The sequence below is a fragment of the Vigna angularis genome, chromosome 10 (assembly GCF_016808095.1).
Source record: "Vigna angularis cultivar LongXiaoDou No.4 chromosome 10, ASM1680809v1, whole genome shotgun sequence".
Lineage (NCBI taxonomy): Eukaryota > Viridiplantae > Streptophyta > Magnoliopsida > Fabales > Fabaceae > Vigna > Vigna angularis.
The window spans coordinates 4,046,015-4,062,438 of record NC_068979.1 but is presented as its reverse complement, the minus strand read 5'-3'; the positions used below and the strand labels follow the sequence as shown (position 1 = coordinate 4,062,438).

The 16,424-nt window shown below is 30.1% G+C and overlaps 1 protein-coding gene across 3 annotated transcripts; it reads left to right on the top strand.

Annotated features, from left to right (window-relative positions):
• The first annotated feature begins 4,260 nt into the window (after positions 1 to 4,260).
• On the top strand, positions 4,261 to 10,734 carry LOC108336057 (pentatricopeptide repeat-containing protein At1g32415, mitochondrial). 3 transcript variants are annotated; one of them, XM_052869768.1, is made up of 4 exons: positions 4,261 to 9,616; positions 10,120 to 10,207; positions 10,322 to 10,403; positions 10,546 to 10,734. In XM_052869768.1, the coding sequence occupies exon 1, from the start codon at positions 4,561 to 4,563 to the stop codon at positions 6,715 to 6,717; it is 2,157 nt and encodes a 718-aa protein (XP_052725728.1). In that variant the 5' UTR covers positions 4,261 to 4,560; the 3' UTR covers positions 6,718 to 9,616; positions 10,120 to 10,207; positions 10,322 to 10,403; positions 10,546 to 10,734. The 3 variants fall into 3 exon arrangements, with proteins under 3 accessions (XP_052725728.1, XP_017427849.1, XP_017427850.1); XM_017572360.2 differs by lacking the exon at positions 10,120 to 10,207; XM_017572361.2 differs by lacking the exons at positions 10,120 to 10,207; positions 10,322 to 10,403.
• The last annotated feature ends 5,690 nt before the right edge of the window (positions 10,735 to 16,424 follow it).

Here is a 16,424-nt window from a genome sequence, read left to right as displayed (position 1 = left end):
ATTGTGAAAAACAAATACTTGGTACAGCTATCAAACTAAACAAAATAAAATAAAATTTTTAATTTATGACAGTATTTGAAACTAAAATTTTCAATTTATTACACTAAAAGTTTAATATATTATTGACAACATCACCAACTATCAACAAAAAATTTTAATCATAATTTATTTTTAAACTATATCAATTTAACCTACATTTATCTTGTTGTCAAGAAAAACTTTTCAAACAATATTATCTTACAAAAATAAAATCTTTGAAACATAATTTATATAGGTAGAATCTATCTAAGATAGAGTTTATTTTAGGTAAAATCTATATGAAGTAGAGTATATTTGAAGTAGAGTCTATCAAAAATATAATTTATCTAGAGTATAGTCTATTTGGGGTAGAGTCTATTTGAGATAGAGTCTGAGTAGAGTCGATCTGAAATAGAGTTTATATGGGGTAGAGTCTATTTGGAGTATAGTCTATTTGGGGTAGAGTCTATCTAGAGTAGAGTTTATCCAGGGTAGATTTTATCTCGGGTAGAGTCTATATGAAGTAGAGTTTATCTTAGGTAAAGTCTATATGGAATAGAATCTATCTAGAGTAGAATTTATCTGAGATTCTATCTAGGGTAGAGCCTATCTAGGGTAAACTCTATTTGGGATATAGTCTATATGGGGTAGATTATATCTTGGGTAGATTATATTTGGGATAGAGTTTATATGGGATATAGTCTATTTGGGATAAAGTCTATATGGGTAAAGTCTATCTAGGGTTGAGTGTATATGAGGTAGAATGTATATGGGGTAGAGTGTATCTAGGGTAGAGTCTATATGAGGTAGGGTTTATCTATAGCAGAGTCGGTTTAGAATAGAGTCTATTTGGGATAGAATCTATTTGGGATATAGTCTATTTAAGGTAGAGTCTATATGAGTAAAGGCTATCTGGTATAGAGTCTATTTTGTGTAAAGTGTATTTAGGCAGAGTGTATTTGGGTAGACTGTATAGGGAGTATCTCGGATAAAGTTTATTTGGGATTGTGTCCATTTGAGGTAGAGTTGATATAGAGTCTATCTCAGTATTTTAAAATATAAGAATACTTATATTTTATAATATTTTAAAATAATATCTAAATAAAATTACATAAAAAATATATAAAATATAATATAAATTAAAATTTAATTTTAAATAAAATGAATCTAATAAAATATAAATTAATTTAATTTTAAATTAAATTAAAATTAAAAAATAAAAATTAATTTTTTATTTAAGGTTTTTATGGATAACGAATATTCACAATAAATTTTTGTGATTACTGTCTGTTTACTGTGAATTTTATATGTTAATATATGTTAAATAAGAGTATTTTTTTGGCAATCTAGATGGACAGATATCAAAATTACATTCATGTTTTTAAATTTCAGGTAAAATTATCTTGTATATTAGGAGTTATATATTTAGGGTCACCCAAAAATTTTAACCATCTTAAATTTTATGTGACTTCCTAAAAAAAATATTGGTCTCTACATTTGAATCTGGTTCCACCATATACTATAAAATCACATAATCACTTTGGTTCCACAGTGTGGTAGAAAATCATCTGATATTTTTTAAGTGCAATAGGGAAATTATTACATCTTGTCAAATGGTGTGTATGACTATTATTAAAGTATGATAATGCAAAATAAAATCACCATTAAGTAAGATTTTATTTGCCTAACGTGGTTTAATAGCTTTTAATTAGGTAAAAAGAAAAAAAAAATCACAACATGGTCTTTTTTATAAGACATAATGATAAAAATGTGCAAATAAAAATCATAAAATATTGAACAGATAAATTTAAATTCACAAAATAATTTGATTAATTTGTATCGTTGTGTCTTATAATAAGTTGCAATTTTTAGAATTTATTATGACAATAATATTCTTTTATCATAACTGTTTTCTATTATTTTTTATTATAAATATATTTATCAGATTAAAACAGTTTATCATTATTTAAATTTTAATGTTTTAATATATAATAACATATCTTTTAGTATTTTTGTAACTTATTGTAATTTTTAATGATACTTATATTTGATGTTATTTTAATATAGTAGAGTGAAGTAGTAGTATTTAAATGAATTATTTTATATATTAAACAAATATCTACATTTTATATTTAAGTTTAATGTTAATGAGTTGTCTGATAAGTTTTTCATCATTAAACTCTTGAAAATATTTGTATAATAATTTAAATTATTATGTTGGAAAGGATTTTAATATAATTTTTTATATAATAAATTTTAGTTAATATATTGTAAGCTTTTTTAACTATAGCGTAAGAAATTTGTATTAATTTATTTAAATCTATTATATTTAAAAGCTGTTTCCTATTTACTATTTTGCTATTAATATTCATGTTTGGTTGAGATTCTTGAAAGAATTGAATGAATATAAATATAAATACAGGTATGAATGTATATAAATAGGTTTAAATTGGATATAGGAAACTGTCTCTCGATCTCTATCTTAATTTAAATTACAATAAGTTATTAAACAATTTAAACTTTGTGAATATATCATTTCTTGATTCTAGTTTCATAACATTTTTTTTCTCACTTTGAAGATATTGTTTTACCATAATCTTGATTTATATTTTTTTTATGTGGTTGGTATGTTTAAATTTTGTATTGTCGTCAATTAAATAGTTTTTACTTTTTATAATTAATTTTTTTATTTTTAATATTGTTATTTTCTTACATAAAAATATTTGATTATTAAATTTAAGTTTTGAATTTCCCAAACCCTTCTAGCACTCTGCCACACAATTTTATAAAAAAATCTAATTAGACTAAACGTGAATTAATTAGAAAAAAAATCGTTAGGATAAGAGATCTCGTGTTAATTAATGGCGATTTTTTTAAAGATTTGTATTTTAACTGAAGTCGTAATTACTTATAAAGATTTAGTATAATTTATTTTGAACAAAAGTTTTAATTTCGTTTGAATATGATTGAATTTTGACTTGAATTCATGCACAATATTATCCAATTCAGGCAATAGATTTTGAATTAAAGTCATTATCTTCATTATCTTCTTTGTTGACTCTAATTTAATTTGGTTTTAAACTAAAGTTGTTATCCTTCACAATCTCAGTGTAACTTGGCTTTGAATTATAAATGTATCATACAATCTCACCACTTCAATTTAATTAAAACTATTATTCTTATTTATATTTTAAATCAAATGATTAGTTATTTTTAACTATTTATTATCTCTAATGTTATTTGTATATGTTAGTTTATTTTAAATAAAAATAATGATTAATTTATATTATTAGAAAAATATCTCTTACTTGAAAATTATCTATCACCTGCATATTTTTTTCCAAATTTTCTTAAAACAACAATTTATAAAATATACTTGTAATTTTTATTGTGAAATATTCTTCATAAAAACATCTATAATTTTTTTTGAATTATTCATTTCACTCTGACCAAAAACAAAGCATTTAATGTATGCAAAAGAAAAAGATAGGTCTTAAATAGGTTACTTTTATATTAGGGGAGCTCATGTGCTTTTGCTTCCTCTTCCTTTGTAGAGACTTTCCTGACAGACTCACAAAATTGGTAAAACAAAACAAAGTAAATTTCAGATTGCAACACTAGCCAGTATCCAGAATTATACAGCAAGAACATGCAATTCCCACGAAACATCTTTAAGGTAAACTCAACTCATGCCAGCTAAAGTCTGGAAAATTGAACTCTGTCCATCCAAAACTACCCAGACAAAGCTGATCACTAATGCCAAGAGTGATCTTCTACAATAGGTTAACTTGTATGCATAAGACTTTTAACTGATAAGCAACACCTTAATTTCTTGGTGTGCTGTATAATATAGGCCAACAACTTCATGTTTGCAGTGTTAAGCACTTAATATGAATATTAAATAGGTTACATATGATAAATACTCAGCGAGATTCTGATTACATATTTACTGTTAATTAATTCTTGGTAAAAAGATTTTCAGTCTAAGAAAAGTTGGTAAACAAGTGGTTGGTTTAAAGTAGTCTAAAATTTAGAAGGCAAAGGGGAATTAACAAGCTGAATCAACAATAAGATTTATAATCAAATCTAGATTATTTATTTGAATCCTACCTTTTTTTTTTAAATAAAATAATGGTAATAATAATATAATAATAGTTCCGCACAGCAGTTTACTGAATAAATTAAGCTGCAAGGAAAGGAAAATCAAATTCAAACCAAGTTAAGAGCCTAGGATTAGTTTTACTAGTATACATAAAAAACAACAAATAAATGACAGTGAGGGTTTAGAAGTGGTTTTAGCCTTGAGGAACTAAGTAATGAGTTTTTATGTGGTTTTGGACGGCTTAGGGACAAACATGGTCGGTGTTATCGAATTTATCGTACATGAAGCGAGTGATGATGCTGGTTTTTCCCACCAATTGGTCACCCAAGAACACCAACATAGCTAAAGCTGAAACACGAGCCATTTCAAAATCGAAAACGAAAGCAAAAGGAGGAATCGGAAGAAGCTGAGAAAAAACCCGATGGTTAGTGAATCCGGACATGCTGCGCCACCATTCATCAATCTTCGTGCGGATTTTAACATGTTCAGTTCGCAGTGTGCGTTATGTCTATGGCACCAACCATTCCCAATGCGAATGCGACGAGCCTCTGCTCCTACACTACTTATCCAATGGCTGCCACCACGAAGCGCGAAACCTCCTTCAAAGTTCCTCCCGAGGTGACCTTCACGCACGCGTGGTTCGCTGGACCAAGCTACTCTCCAACTTCTCCCGCCATGGTTACGTGGCCGAAGCTCGCGCATTGTTCGACATAATGCCTCACAAAAACCTCGTCACTAGCAATACCATGTTGACAGCGTACATGCGCTCCGGCTTGCTCGACGAGGCTTCCCGGTTCTTCGAGACCATGCTGGAGAAGAACGTTGTTTCTTGGACTGCCATGCTATGTGGGTTTTCAGATGCGGGGAGGATCGAAGATGCGAGGAAGGTGTTCGATGTAATGCCTGAGAGGAATGTTGTTTCGTGGAACGCGATGGTGGTGGCGTTGCTTAGGAGTGGGGATTTGGAGGATGCGAGGATGGTTTTTGAGAAGACTCCTTTCAAGAATGTGATTTCGTGGAATGCTATGATTGCGGGGTATGCTGAGAGTGGTAGAATGGACGAGGCTAGAGAATTGTTTGGGAAGATGGAGTTTAAGAATGTGATTACTTGGACTAGCATGATATCTGGTTATTGCCGTGAGGGTGATGTTGAAGGTGCTTATTGTTTGTTCCGGGCTATGCCGGAGAAAAACATTGTTTCTTGGACTGCTATGATTGGTGGGTTTGCTTGGAATGGCTTGTATGAAGAGGCATTGCAGCTTTTTATTGAGATGGTGAGAGTTTCTGATGCCCAACCCAACACAGAGACCTTTGTTTCTCTTGTTTATGCTTGTGGAGGTTTGGGTTTTTGTTGCCTTGGCAAACAGGTACATGCTCAGCTTATTGTTAACAGCTGGCAGATTTATGATTATGACGGTAGGTTGCATAGAGGTCTTGTTAGGATGTACTCTGGGCTTGGTATTATGGATTCTGCTCGCAATGTGTTTGAAAGTAATTTGAAAGACTCTGATGATCAGTGTTTCAATTCCATGATAAATGGTTATGTTCGGGCCAGTCAGTTGGCTAGAGCTCAAGAGTTGTTTGACATGGTACCCACTCGGAACAAGGTTGCATCGACTTGCATGATTGCTGGCTATCTTAGCGCTGGCCGAGTACTGGAGGCTTGGAATTTGTTTAATGACATGCCTGATAGGGATTCCATTGCGTGGACTGAGATGATTTATGGGTATGTACAGAATGAGCTCATTGCTGAAGCCTTCTGCTTATTTTCTGACATGATGGATCGTGGTGTTTCTCCTATGAGTTCTACATATGCTATTCTATTCGGAGCTATGGGTTCAGTTGCATATCTAGATCAGGGGCGGCAATTACATGGTATGCAGTTTAAGACTGTGAATGAAGATGATTTGATTCTTAAGAACTCTCTAATTGCAATGTACGCAAAATGTGGGGAGATAGATGATGCATATAGGGTATTCTCTAACATGACTTGCCGGGACAAAATTTCTTGGAACTCTATGATCATGGGTCTTTCAGATCATGGCAGGGCCAGTGAAGCTATAAAAGTGTATGAAACTATGATTGAACTTGGAATTTACCCAGATGACCTTACATTCCTAGGTGTCCTGACAGCATGTGCTCATGTGGGTCTTGTTGACAAAGGACGGGAGTTTTTTATTGCCATGGTCAATGCTTTTGCTATTCAACCTAGGTTGGAGCATTGTATCAGTATTATCAATCTTCTGGGTCGAGCAGGAAAGGTGAAGGATGCAGAGGAGTTTGTTTCGAAGCTTCCTGTTGAACCAAATCATGCCGTTTGGGGGGCTCTAATTGGAGTGTGTGGCTTGAGTAAAAATGATACAGATGTTGCTACGCGTGCAGCCAAACGACTGTTTGAATTGGATCCTTTAAATGCGCCTGGGCATGTGGCCCTTTGTAACATATATGCCGCAAATGATAGGCATATCGAGGAGATGAGATTAAGAAAAGAAATGAGGTTGAAGGGTGTGAGGAAGGCACCCGGATGTAGTTGGATATTGGTGAAGGGGACAGTTCATATTTTCTTCCCGGACGATAAATTGCATGCATGTTTTTAAGAGGTAAGAGGTGTTATTTGCAATTATCTAGACAGTACACTTGGCTTCCTGATGAGCCCAAACTCCATTCAAGAGTCCATCACTAGTAGCATGGTGAAAAAGCTCTAAGAAAGATTTAAAGATATATCAAAAGAGGGAGAAGTGAGGCAAATCTTCACTTAGAAGAAGCTGGACTCGCCCAGCGGACCATGAAGCTCACCCAGCGAGCTGGCGCCCAGCGAACATCAACCTGCGCCCAGCACTGACGGAGAACACTGCATCCACGTTTTGTAGCTTGGTCTCCACTTGTTTGATTCATGTAAAACTTGGCTATACACATGTATTTTGAACCGTGAAGGGATCCTGATCATCAGGAGCACCTTAGGCAGCGTGGAGAGGGATGAATGCTTCTATAAATTCACCTCTCCCCCCTCCCCCCTTGTACACACTTTGAGTTTTTTGTAATGAATAGTTGTTGAGATGACTCCAGCCTCATTCTACTCTTAGTCACCGGCCAAAGAGAGACCTCAGCCTCCTCTAGCCACCCTTAGTTAGGAACCCTAGCTAAGCACCAAGACACTCCATCACATACCAAACACCTTCACCGAGCTTTTCCCTTCATCTTACTTTGCCTTCTGCTGCATTCATCGCAGTTCTGTTTGTTCACGTTTCATCATAGCTCTAATCTAGTCTTGGAGTAGATCTATTTTATTTAGCCACCGAACACCGCTTCACTTCTACTTCTAAGAATCATTTCCGCTGCGTCTATATACTGGAAGATGCCTCTGGAGGTCTCGTTTCTAGTTCTGTATCTGAAATCACCAGGAGCGTCTTCCATCATGTGGTATCTGAGCCTGGTTGAGCACCACGCGTTTCAGCTAAGTGTTTCCTTTGTCAAGCCGTGTTGTCTATTTCATTTTCTGAATTGTCTTGCTGTTCTGAGTTTTTGTTCTCTGTTTCATTGAGTTTGTTCGGTTAATTAGGCTTCCGTATTCTTGTTGAAGGTTTATTGTGTTTGAGCAAGTTGTTTTATCATTTTATTCGGTGGAATCCTGTGTTTGAGTCATTTTTAGTTTTTGAATCAAATTCTGTCATGTTCTATTTCATGTGCATTGTTATTCGGTGCATTGCTTTTCTTGTGATATTTCTGAAGTTTAAGTGAATCAGTCTTAATTCCAGTTCAATCATTAATACTGCACTGATTAAGTTCTGTTCACCACATATAAGCTGTGACATTTGGTTAAATGAGCTTGGTGGCAGATTTCAGTGGTAGAGATAATGAATTTCATGTTTCATGACTCTGTTTTTAATTTTATTTCATTGAAGTCTAGAACATTTGAATTTGAATCCTGCCTAGTAACTAGCAAGTGCATACCAAGTGAGCAATGAAAGGTTCAGCCTAACTCGGTTGCACATTGTTAATCAGCAGAATTGCCTTTTTGGCCAATTACACCTAGCTGGGAATTCTTTGAAGTCAGGTTGAGTCTTACTCCATGCTTAGCACTAGATCATAAGCGTAATCAATTTCTAGAGTCATTCGTGAGCTGTTTTCGTGATTCAAATTCAAATCTGCAGAATTGGTTGCAAAGTGAATTCTATTTCTGCACTTTTGCTGTCATTAAGTTTGATTTTCAGAATCTGTATTTGTGAACGAGATTCTGTCATACCAGTGAGCTTAGCAAAGCCAATTTTCGAATATTAAGGCGCTATTATGGTCAGATATACTTTATTGGTGCTAGAATCAAAAGTGACTTGCAAAACCAATTTATGCGTGCAATTATTTTATTTCCAGTTGAACCATTAGGTGCTATGATTTTTATTTCCAGTTGAACCATTAGGTGCTGATGATCTGCGTTGTTTCTTCTTCTAAGGTGAACTGTAGTAAAAGCTATAGTCATTGTAATGTTATCATTTAAGTTGTTAAAATTGACGTGGCAAAGTTTAAAAGCAAAACAGACTCGTGCAGTTCACCGTACTGATGTCTGAATCCAAAATTGAAAATCTGCAGAATCACATAGTTCATTGAGGCATTTTATCAAACAGTTTGGTCTTTCTATTTATAAGTCAATTCTGTCCAGTATTGGTTCAACTTAACTTGTTTTCTTGCTTTTTTTAATCTGTTCTAGAGCTGATCATAGGTTCTATTTGAGTGCCATCTTGTTTGTAAACCCTTTTCAGTTGCTTGTCTTATTGAAATTCTTGTTTTGTCAAATAGTGAAATCTGTTTCAGCTTCAAATTTTCTTATCGGTGCACTGTTCCATTGGTCATTTTTAGCTTGGTTTGTGGTGTCTTTCACTTCCTTGTGTTGCAGATTTGGGTGCTTGCAAGAATCCAAACCTAAGGTAGTATCTTAGGGTGTGGAGGCTGGCTGTACTTAAAACAAGTATTTTTCTTAAAACGAATTAAACAAACCCACCCAAGATAATCTCAAAGTTGGAAAGTTAACCCTTATGAGAATTATCACTAAATGTTGATTTGTAGAGGAAAATCAGCTCAAATTATTCATCAAACCATTTATAAAGCACTCACTTAAACCCAGAAGCTACCATAAGAAGTTTAGTGCCAAATCGCTCACAGTGCTGACACGAGTGGGCAACCAAAAAGCTACGTGTCATTACACCGCAACGTGTCATTACAAGATTACAGCGTAATAATGTATAGAATTTAGATTTAGATAGCACCTCTGCATTCAACATATGCATATGCTACGTTTTTTAAAAAGAAGATCAAAACCGAGTCTTACACAGAGAAGAAGCTCAAATGTCTGCAGCTCAGGTTGATCCTCACGACAAAATGAGGGCGAGGGATGTGAACAAAGTTGCGCGAGGTGAGCAAGCTCCAAGACCCGCTCATCAATACGGCACGGTTTCTCCCCCCTCTTCAACCCACACTAACGACGATACCAAGAACAAAATCAAGGTAAAACCTATACGCGTTTCTTCTTTAACTTCTTCACAAAAATTTTAAAAACAAAAACTGGGGCACTAAATTAGAAAAATCGCTGTTGTTATTCAAACTGAAGTTTATATCTAAGAAAATTGCTTCTTTCAAATTTAATTTTTACGCAGAGTTATTTTTTAATTATTTAATCCGTTTGGACTTATATGAACAATTTGTGATTCAACCATAGCATCTTCTTTGTTGGAAGTCTCAGGCCAATTTATAATATATTACAAGCCGGTTCAATTTATAATATATTATTTTTGTGGCTGTGGGATGACTTATACTTAAAGTTCACTTTCTAACATTCTTTATCAGAGCATTTTTCTCATTTAAAATTTACTTTTCAGCATAAACTAAAAGGCCTTTTTTCTAATTCAGATTTTTTCTCCATTTTTTGATTGAGTGATACGAAGAAAACTATTTGTTTACGGCTGTAGCATATTATGCTTAGTTAGGTTTTTTAACTGTGCAAAAAACAGGAGAGAAAGTCAGGGATAGAAACGGTGCCGAATCAGCCGAGAGCACTGATTATAAAATTTGTTATGTAAAATATGTGGAGTATCACAGGTAAGTCAAAATGCTTTTGTATAGCCATGGAATCACAATTCTGAAAGAACCAATTGTCATATTATGCAAACTATATTCAGATATCTAATTCAGCAGTTTGTGTGGTTTAATCAGATGCATTCAACAAGAAGGCGAAAAGGCATCAAAATGCCAGAAACTAGGCACATATTTTAGGTCCTTCTGTCAACCTGAATGGGTGAGTTCTGAGCAATAATTGGAAATCCAAAACAGTCTTCTTAACTTAATTACCGATTAATAGAAATAATTTTGGTTTGATCCTCATCGTGGTGACAGTCTGTAGTGTGGATCATCAACTTTTTCTTTTTGTTGTTTTGCAGATAACAGAATGGGATAGAGAGAGAAAAGAGGGAAAGTTCCCTGCACAAATCTAGCCATGAGCATATCCCTCTCTTTTGTTAAGAAAAAGTTGCTAATTTACCTTTGGCAAATAAGTCAGATAACAATGAATCTTCTTTCTGTATTGTGTTTTCGTTCTCTGAATATAACGTCATTACATTACTGATGCACCAGAACTTATTTGGTGGACTGATATACATACTACACTAACTCATGTTTTTAAATTTAAGATAAAATTATCTTATATCTTAGGAGTTATATAGGTCTCGTAAGAGAATCTGGCTCAAATGAGAACCTGACTTCACATTTTGGCTCTAAGGTGTAGTAGAAAATCATCTTATATTTTTTAAGTGCAACAGGGAAATTGTTACATCTTGTCAAATGGTGTGTATGAGTATGACTATTATTAAAGTATGATACATAAATATGGATTTAAGGGAAAAATTGCATAAACAAAAATGCAAAATAAAATCACCATTAAGTAAGATTTTACTTGCCTCACGTGGTTTAATAGTTTTAATTAGATAAAAAAATGGTCTTGTTTATAAGACATAATGATAAAAATGTGGAAATAAAAATCATAAAATATTGAACAGATAAACTGAAATGTACAAAATGATTTGATTGTTGTGTGTTATAATAAGTAGCAATTTTTAGAATTTATTGTGGCAATAATTATTTTTTATCATAACTGTTTTCTATTATTTTTTTATTATAAATATATTGATCAAATTAAAACAGGTTATAATTAATTAAATTTTAATGTTTAATATATGATAACGTGTATTTTAGTATTTCTGTAACTTATTCTAATTTTAATTATATTTATATTTGATGTTATTTTAATCTAATAGTTTCAAGTAGTAGTACTTAAATGAATTATTTTATATATTAAACAAATATCTCCATTTTATGTTTGAGTTTAATTTTAATGGTTAGTTTTCAATCATTAAACTCTCGAAAATATTTATATAAAAAATTTAAATTACTATGTAAGGCTTCGAATATAATTTTTATATAATAATTTTTAGTTAATATATAGTGTAATAAATTTGTATTAATTTATTTAAATATTTTATATTTAAAATTTGTTACATATTTATTATTTTGTTATTAATATTCAAGGTTAGGTATGAATATAGATATTGATATAAATAATATCCAAAAAAAATAAATTAGATAGAGGAAAATGTTTTAATACCTAACTTTCTCTCTTTATTTCTATATCTATCTTCATAATTTATTAAACAATTTAAACTTTGTGTGTATATATTATTTCTTGATTATATATATTTTTTCATGTGATTATTATGTTTAAATTTTGTATTATCGATAGGATGACCACTAATTACATTTGTTTACACAAATGCTTAAAATTGGTGGCCTTACGACCATTTTGTGCATCCTCTTTGGTAGAAAATTGACACAATCATTCACCCAAAAACAATATTCTTCTTCTTTTGGCAAGCTTCCCTCAAATAAAAGCTTTAAGAAAATGTTTTCTTTTTTAATATTTTACAGTCTTCAAAAAAAATTTAAAAGCGCGTTGTTTTTCTTATATTAACATAATTTTTTAAAAGCGCGTTGTTTCTCTTATATCAGCATAATTATTATTGTGTTTTCTTAGCATAACTTTTAATTGTCGGGTTAACTCAGAGTTTGAGAATTACAAGTGAGCAACCATAATACTATTTTTTTTTATTTGTGATTTTTTTTTTACATAAAACCAGTTTTAAATCTTTCAATCTTAATTTTTAATTTTATCCTTTATATGTGTTTATGTTAAAAAATGTATTTTAAGTCCAACTTTATCCTACACTTATACACTAAGATTTTCATTTATATATATACTCTAAATTTGATCTTATCTTTAATCGATGTAAAATTTTTGACATTTTTCCATTACGTTGAATTATATACATCGAATATAAAGTACTAGATATTAATAGATGGTCTAATAAATGTTCGATAGTCGGTAGAATGATATGTCTAACAAACACAAATCTTATTAGGATAAGTTCTAATCTATGACTCTCATATTATGTTAAAAAATAAAATTTAAATTTAATTCAATTTCACAAAATTGAATTGTAAGGTGAGGTTTGCACCTACATATATAATCTAAATTTGGTCTTATTTCTACTTGAAGTGAGACTTCCAACAATTTATTCAATGTAAAACTATTCCAATTTTAGCTTTTATTTTGTTCTCTTTTGTGTTGGAATTGTTCATTTAGATTCACCACGCTTGTGACTCAAAGTCAAACATTGTTTTCATTAAACTTTTTGTTAAACTATGTTACATATTTTTCCTTACATCTTTTGTACTAACAAATTGAGTCATTGTCACTTTCCATTGTTGTACTATTGTTTATTGTCATTCCTTTTCTAATTGTGCTACCTTAAAACTCTTAATTAAAGTAAGTTTTCACATAATTATGTTTCGAGTTTTCTTGCTTGTAATTTTATCCAATAGATTTTAGATTAAGTGGTTTGTAAAATCTATGGATTATGAAATTCAAAAATATATCATGGGTTAATCAATTCATGATTAAGATAAAATGAATTTCATCTTATAGATGAAAGAATTTGAAAACATGAATAGTGATTTTGTTTAATAATATAGAAAGCATTTGCATGTTACTCTTTTGTAGTCTTATACTTTATTGTTTATGACATAATATGTGGTATTTCACCTAGTGAACACGAGAGACCTACTACTTGTGTACTCAAAAGATAACAAGGTGGTCATAAATTGTGTCCAATAGAATATGCATATATACGATGTATGTCTTGAAAGTGTGTATGATGAAAATTTATTTTTCAAGAGCCTTTATATACCTTCATATTAACCACATGAAGTTGTAGTTGGGTATTATGAAAGTTTGTTCGTTTTTGGTGTTGGTTATAGATTATAAACAAGAGATTTTTCTTTGCATTTGTGGAGAGGTAAAATAATGGTGAGTCTAATAACTTTCACCTTTTGATTGGTGAGATGACCCACATCATTTGATGACGTGTCTCACTCTTTTAATTTTCATACTAGGATACTTATGCCTTTGCATCATTTTGGATGTGAAGTGGCAACACGAGTTTATAAAAGTTGTTTAGTAAAGTAAGTCAATACATCTACAAAAATTATACATGTAATTATTGTAGAACACATGTAAAGGTGTAGTATGAGATAACACATAGACCTCACTACATTAGCCTAAATTATGATTAATTGTGAATCTAATCATACAAAAAAAATTCTATTTTCAAAATGGGGTTAATTTATCTTGGAAAATGAAATGAGTTAAATCGTGTTGCATAATAATGCCATTGTTTGGAAGTTGTTAAAAAAACATACGAGTTTTGACCATCACAATGAAATCATAGCACGTGATGATGATCTTTGTGCAAGTTCAAGTCAACCGTCCCAACACAATTTTATTATAAATGTAATTAGATTAAATGCTAAATAATCAGAAAAAATCGTACTAAGGATATCAAATTGAGTTAAAATTCTTTGCATAAGAAAACGTGTGTTAGCTAGTGGCAACTTCAGTATAAATTGTATTTTAATTGAATTTATGCTCACTTTGACGACTTTAGTATAATTTATTTTGAACTGGAGTCGTCATATTCTCTGACAACTTCAGTGTCATTGAATTTTGACCTAAAATCATGCACAACACTAACAAATTCAGTGCAATAAGTTTTGAATTAAAGTTGTCATCATCTATGGGGACTTCAGTGTAATTTGGTTTTGAACCAAAGTTGTCATCCTCCTACGACTTCAATGTGACTTAATTTTGAACGAGAGCTTCATAATAATTAAAACTATTCTTATTATTTATATTTAAAATTAAATTATTAATTATTATTTTTAACTATTTATTATCTATAAGGCTATTTTTTATATATTATTTATTTTAAATAAATATAATAATAAATTTATATTACTGTATATTATTAGAAAAATATCTATCACTTGCATATGATTTATTTATTACATGTAGATTTTTCTCTTCAAATTTTATTAAAAAACATTTACAAAAAAACTTGTAATTTTTATTATAAAATATTTTTCATAAAAAATATCTGTAATTTTTGTAGAATTATTTTTTCAAAAAGATATTTACAAATAATTTTTAAAAAAATATCGGTATAAAATCAATAGTGATAATTACATATTTTATATCACTAATAATAATATTATATATTCTATTATTGAATTTAATAAAAAAAAAGAAAATTACACTCTAAGAATTCAGTTCAAAATTAATAAACATTGGAGTCATCAAAGCATATGATATGACGACGGCTTCAGTTCGAAATAATTTATATTGAAATCTCAATGATGAATACCACTTCAGATAAAATATAAGTGGTTAATGACTTATACAAATTTTCTGATACAAAAGTTTTAAATGAAATCGTTAGTCTCTAATACGATTTTTTCTTATTAATTAATGTTTAACCTAATTACATATTTAATTAAAATGTGTGGGATGAAATCGACTTAAATTTGAATAAAAGTTGTCATTACCTGTTACGTGGATAATTATAACTTGTTTATCATTTTTTGATATTCTTCCAAATAATTATGTAACATGACTTAAATCTTTTCATAATTTATTTCAAATGTAATTTTCAAAATAAATTAACCTCGTGAAAAAAAATTATAAAAAGGTCACCTGTTATGTATTTAAGGTGTCATGGTTGACTAAACAATTCTTTATTTATGATTATATGTCATATAGGATACTCAAATTTGCAATTTTTTTAAAATATATAGTTTCTTATGCAGTGATTTATTTATTTTACTTTAATATAATTTCTACTATAACATAAATCATGATAAAAATATTCCTTAACATGATTAAACTTCTCAATTAGCGCAACTTCGTTGGTTATAAAAGTTAGATGCAAAGAGTTTTCAAATGAGAATAAAAAGCCGACAAGACTAATATAATCACGTCTAAATTTTTAGTATTTTAAAATACTGCGTTCGATCAGTATAAAATGGAGACCATTACTCAATATAAGGATGACACATAAAAAATGTTTCTAATGTGTTCAATAAACAAAGTATACAAATTACAAACAATGCTTGAGTAAAATGTTTACTATAACCATGTTTAACACAAATGTTGTAATAACATTTGTTGAGATATACTTTGTTAAGACCTAAATGATATAATATTTATATAAATACGCTAAATTATTTACGAGAAGAAGTTTTGATATTAAAAATATGATTGAGTAATTGAATTAATCTATAAACTAGACACAAACCTTTTAACATACATTTTTTTTTAAATAATTACAATTAACCTTTTAAGAGTTTTTGTTACATTCTATAAATATGATTAACTAAACAAATAACTAATATTTGCTGATGAAAAAAAACTAATGGCCGACTAATTTAAATATAATGAAAGTTGTAAGGATCTATATTTTATGATTAAAATTAACATATATTTAGTAAAATTCATTTTTGCTTGAATTTTTTTTACTTGTATTTTTAGGCTCATTGATAACTAAAACAGGACAATAAAAAATGTTTGATTTACTTATCTTGTAGTTAAATTTTTTTAATAATATAATCTGTGAAGGATAACTTAAAAAGGAGAAGAAGTAGGTATTACCAAAAAAAAAGCAATAAACTAATAACAATTGTTGTGTTAGTTTTTATTTTTATAATTTTGTGAATATGTATTTTAGATGTACTCTTACATTTTGTAACTGTTTTTATAATTATTTTTTTAAAATATCTGTTTTATAAATTTAATAATAATTTTTTTAACAATAGTTAAAACAAATAATTTTTATTTTGATACCATAATAAACGCGTAGATGAATATGTTTTTACT

Bases quoted from the DNA above. Each gene is read 5' to 3' on its own strand.
- LOC108336057 (XM_017572361.2), top strand. From the start codon at position 4,561: ATGCTGCGCCACCATTCATCAATCTTCGTGCGGATTTTAACATGTTCA.